Genomic DNA, 5,248 nt, shown 5'->3' on the forward strand with positions numbered 1-5,248 from the left:
ATCGATGCAAGGAAATGGGGCATACAACAGAGAAGTGTCCTCTCTCCTCTGACAAAGGTAAGGTTGAAGGCAGGATTTTCACAATGACAAAAGAGTGTGCCAATCCTGATTCTTCAGTCATATCAGGTAATATTCTAATATCTGGCAAGGAAGCACTTACGTTGATTGATACTGGTGCGACTCATTCTTTTATGTCTTAAGTATTTATGCGGTCTTTATCTTGCGCACCTACTGTTATGCCTTTACATTTTAATATTATGTTGCCCTCTGGTGATGAGATTTGTCCTACAAGTATCCTTAAGGCATGTCAAGTATAAATGGATACGAGATTGTTATATGTTGATTTTATTGTGATTCTGATGGTTGCCTTTGATGTTATATTGGGTATGGACTGGTTATCTGCTTATCGTGCAGTAATTGATTGCGTGGGAAAGACCGTGAAATTTTTAATTGATGATCATGAGAAGAATGAAATTGTTGGTTTAGGCTCATCGATAATTTGCTTGCAAGTTATTAAATTGTTGAATAAGGGGGGATGTACTAGTTTTCTGGCCTTAGTATCGGATGTGAATAGGGGCAGTAATGTGCAACTACAGAATATTGAAGTGGTTCAGGAATATCCTGACGTATTTGCTGATGATGTGCCTGGCTTACCTCCTGATCGAGAGGTAGAGTTTGTTATTGAATTGAGTCCAGGTACAGCCCCAATTTCTAATGCTCCGTACATAATGGCTCCAACTAAGCTGAAGGAATTGACGAATCAATTACAGGAGCTATTAGATAAAGGATTCATTCGTCTTAGTTCCTCGCCATGGGGAGCTCCGGTTTTGTTCGTGAAAAAGAAAGATGGATCGTTGAGGTTATGCATTGATTATCGCGAACTCAATAAGGTAACTATTAAAAATAAATATCCTTTACCTCGAATCGACGATCTTTTTGATCAATTACAAGGGGCCACCTTGTTTTCGAAAAATCGATCTTCGATCTGGATATCATCAATTGAAAGTAAAAACGGAGGACATACCCAAGACTGCTTTTAGAACGTGGTATGGCCATTATGAATTTTTTGTGATGTCATTTGGGTTAACTATGCTCCTTCAGTGTTTATGGATTCGATGAATCGTGTCTTTAAGCCGTATTTTGATGCTTTTGTGTTGTATTTATTGGCGACATTTTGATATATTCTAAGACACGAGAACTTCACAGTGAGCATTTGAGGATCGTGTTACAGATATTGAAGGAGAAGCAATTATATGCGAAATTAAAGAAATGTGAGTTTTGGTTATAGAAAGTGGCGTTTTTGGGCCATATCGTGTCAAAAGAAGGAATAGTTGTCGATCCATACAAGATTTAATCTATTAAACAATGGTCCATTCCAAAGACAGTTTCAGAGGTACGGAGTTTTCTTGGTTTGACAGGGTATTACAGACGTTTCATAGCTGATTTTTTTTAAAATAGCATTGCCATTGACGAGATTGACACGAAAAGCTATCAAATTTGAATGGACTATAGAATGCCAACAAGCCTTCCAAACAATGAAAGATAAGTTAACTTTTGCCCCTGTATTAGTACTTCCTTTTGGTACTGAGGATTTTGTTGTGTATACAGATGCTTCAAAGCAGGGGCTAGGCGCTGTGTTGATGCAACGTCGGAAAATGGTTGCTTATGCTTCTCGGAAGCTAAAAGAATACGAAAAGAATTATCCCACACATGATTTGGAGTTGGCGGCTGTGGTATTCGCCTTAAAGATTTGGCGGCACTATTTATACGGTGAGAAATCTGAAATTTTTACAGATCATAAAATTTTGAGTTATTTATTCTCGCAGAAAGAATTGAACATGAGGCAACGGAGGTGGCTGGAATTGGTAAAAGACTATGATTGCATCATTAGCTATCATCCCGAAAAAGCTAATGTGGTTGCGGATGCTTTAAGTCGTAAATCCAGTTATTTATTGGGTTCCATGATTCAAAACCCGTTGTTACTCGATTTGCAAAGGAATGAAATAACTCTGGTATCTCCAGGTACAGTAAATCAATTATCTGCATTAGTTCTTCGCCCTACTTTGATTGATCGAATTTTAAGGGAACAACAATTGAATATTCAGTTATTATAGTTGAAGAATAAGAGTGATTTGACAGAAGTTTCTGAATTTGGGTTAAACCGTGATGGGTTGTTGACCTTTCGAGGTAGGATATGTGTTCCTATGGGTAATGATAATCGAAAGGATGTTCTTATTGAAGATCATACATTGCCATATTTAGTTCATCCTAGTAATACCAAAATGTACCAAGATCTTCGACGTCTTTATTGGTGGCCAGGTATGAAGAAAGATATCATGTTATTTATTTCTGAATGTCTAATCTATCAGCAGGTTAAGATTGAGCATCAAAGACCTGCTGGAACTTTGCTATCTCTCCCAATACCCCAATGGAAGTGGGAACACATCACCATAGGACTTTGCAACGGGACACTCTATTTGGGTGATTGTTGACAGGTTAACTAAGTCGGCTCATTTTCTCCCGGTCAAAACGGAGTTTACAATGAACCAGTATGCTGAAGTCTATGTAGCTGATATTGTAAGACTTAATGGAATCCCTCTATCAATTGTATCTGATCATGACCCGAGGTTTACTTCTGAATTCTGGAAAATTTGGCATAGAGCCTTGGGCACCAAGTTGGCTTTTAGCACAGCATATCATCCTCAGAGTGATTGCCAGTCAGAGAGGGTGATTCAAATTCTTGAAGATATGTTACGAGCCTGCACGATTGATTTCACGGGAAGTTGGGATTCTAAGTTGCCTTTGGTGGAATTCACGTATAATAACAGCTACCAGTCTTCAATCGGCATGGTACCCTACGAGGCTTTATATAGAAGAAAGTGCCGATCTCCATTATACTGGGAAGAGGTAGGTGAAAGGAAGATCTTGGGCCCAGAATTGGTTCAACAAACAGCAGATGTTGTGGCATTGATCCAAGAAAGAATGAAGACCGCTCAGTCTAGACAGAAAAGTTACGCTGATGTACGACGACGGCCATTCACATTCGAGGTTGGTGATCATGTGTTTATTAAAATAGCTCCTCTCAAGGGAGTTATGCGATTTGGCAAGAAAGGTAAACTAAGTCCTCGATACATTGGGCCGTTTGAGATTCTTGATAAGATTGGAGACCAAGCCTATCGTCTTGCAATGCCACCGGACTTGGATCGAATGCACAATGTCTTTCATGTGTCTATGCTACGCAAGTACCTTCCCAATCCATCTCATATCCTTCGGTATGAATCATTGGACCTTTTACCTAACTTAAACTACGAAGAAGTGCCGGTTCAAATTCTTGATCGCAAGGTAAAAGTATTAAGAAACAAAGAAATTGGACTTGTAAAATTCCTATGGCGGAATCACATGATTGAAGAAGCTACGTGGAAACCGGAGGAAGAAATGAAACATTGTTATCCAAATTTATTTGACGGTAAGTAAATTTCGGGGACGAAATTTTTATAAGAAGGGGAGATTGTAATAGCTTAACCTTTTATCATGTTAATATTTATAGTTTATCATTGTTATGAACATGTTATATGGTTTAATAGTTGAGATTATGTGCAATGGTTATTGGTAATGGTTATTGGTTATGGTGATGTTTATTGAAATTGTAATAGAATGGTTTTTGGAGATATGTTTCATGGTTCATGATGATAATGGAATGATTAAATAGGGTTATTGTTGGTGTATGTTTATTGTGGTTGTTAGTATTATATTCATAGTTGGTGATGATTATGGAAATGAATGGGTAGAATAGAAAGTTGATCTTGAGTCAAATAGGAAATGGAAGTGCAGAGCGGTATGAAAAATGTGGCAGTAGTTGTGATTTTTAGTATAATGTCTTGTATATTGATCCAATTGATGTGATGTCACTTCCATTAAAATATATAAGGTTATAACTTTCATGTTTTGAGTTTGGTTCAAATCCTTAGAGAAACGAGCCAAAAGTGGCCCGAATGGTGTCGTGCGGATCGTCGTTCTTGCACTGACATATTTTGGTAGAATGAGCATAACGTTTTACTCAGACCTTCAAATGATATGAGGCCAATTGGAGATACAAGATAATACATAGGGCTACAACTTTCATGTTGATCACTTTTGATAATTCGGAAGTTAAAAATGAGTTTTTCGGCAGAGTGTGGCGCGCATATACGCCAGATCTCGCGCCATTGCCCGTGTTGGGCAGAACTGGGCGCGCATATGTGCCTGGAAAGTCACGCATATGCGCCCAGCATTCTGTATAAAGAATAAAAACACGTTTTTAGGCACTAAAGGATTTATATATTGCATTGGATAGGGCTTTCTACTCATTTTTCCTTCCTTCCATTCTCTTGGATCGTTTCTTACCCTCTTCCTCATAAATTTCTCTTCTCCAGTTATTCATTACAAGGTCAAGGATTTAGTGAAGTACTTAGCTTCTTCCACTAAATTTTCAAGCTTCAAGGTAAGAATTCTTTATTCTTGAGTTGATTGAAGGTTTAATAAATTGAAGGTAATTGATGGTTTGATTGAGTTCTTTGATTATTGGGAAGGATTAATGGTTGAATTTATATCTTTTATTGTAGGATTCACTTCAAGAACATTTAAGCAATCATTTGTTTGGTTTGGTTGTAAGTAGAAGCTTTTCCTTCTATTGCTCACATGATTTATATGTATAAAAGCCATAGTTATTGATATCTATCTCCTTCCCTTGTTAAATTATTGATGTATGTATTGTTAATTGTTTAATGAGCCAAGAATATCATTGAATTCATTGATAAGGGGCTAGTACTCTATTGTTGCTTATCAAGAATTTGTTGAATTGCTTCAATAAAATTTCCCATGATCAAAGCCAAGGAATGGTAGTTATTATATGATAGTTATTACATGCATGTCATTGGCCAATCACATGAATATGAAGTATCTTTCACAGTTTTGATATTTATATCAAAGAGATACTTGCCACAGGTCACAGGTCACAGAACTGTCATTTCCTTAATTTAATTCATGATATGAGATACCCTTTACATTGATTTGAGACTTATGATTCATTCTTTATTGCCATTGCTATAATGTCATTGTCATAGCCATGTTTTAAGCCAAAGCTATGTATATGTAATTTCTACGTACAGCTTTCTATTTACTGAGTTTTATCTCATTCCAGTTAATGTCATGTGATGCAGGTGATAAGAAGGACTGAAACGGATTGTTCAGCACAGGAGAAGTCATGTTG

The 5,248-nt window shown here is 37.1% G+C and overlaps 1 protein-coding gene across 1 annotated transcript; it reads left to right on the top strand.

Moving 5' to 3' along the window:
* Positions 1-317: 317 nt before the first annotated feature.
* LOC142550638 (uncharacterized) lies at positions 318-4,654 on the top strand. Its single transcript, XM_075659715.1, has 7 exons — positions 318-890; positions 1,190-1,271; positions 1,570-1,733; positions 2,115-2,319; positions 2,747-3,466; positions 4,413-4,480; positions 4,529-4,654. Exons 1-7 carry the CDS (start codon positions 318-320, stop codon positions 4,652-4,654), a joined length of 1,938 nt encoding a protein of 645 aa, XP_075515830.1.
* Positions 4,655-5,248: the final 594 nt, after the last annotated feature.

Source organism: Primulina tabacum, chromosome 7 (genome assembly GCF_025594145.1).
Source record: "Primulina tabacum isolate GXHZ01 chromosome 7, ASM2559414v2, whole genome shotgun sequence".
NCBI classification, from domain to species: domain Eukaryota; kingdom Viridiplantae; phylum Streptophyta; class Magnoliopsida; order Lamiales; family Gesneriaceae; genus Primulina; species Primulina tabacum.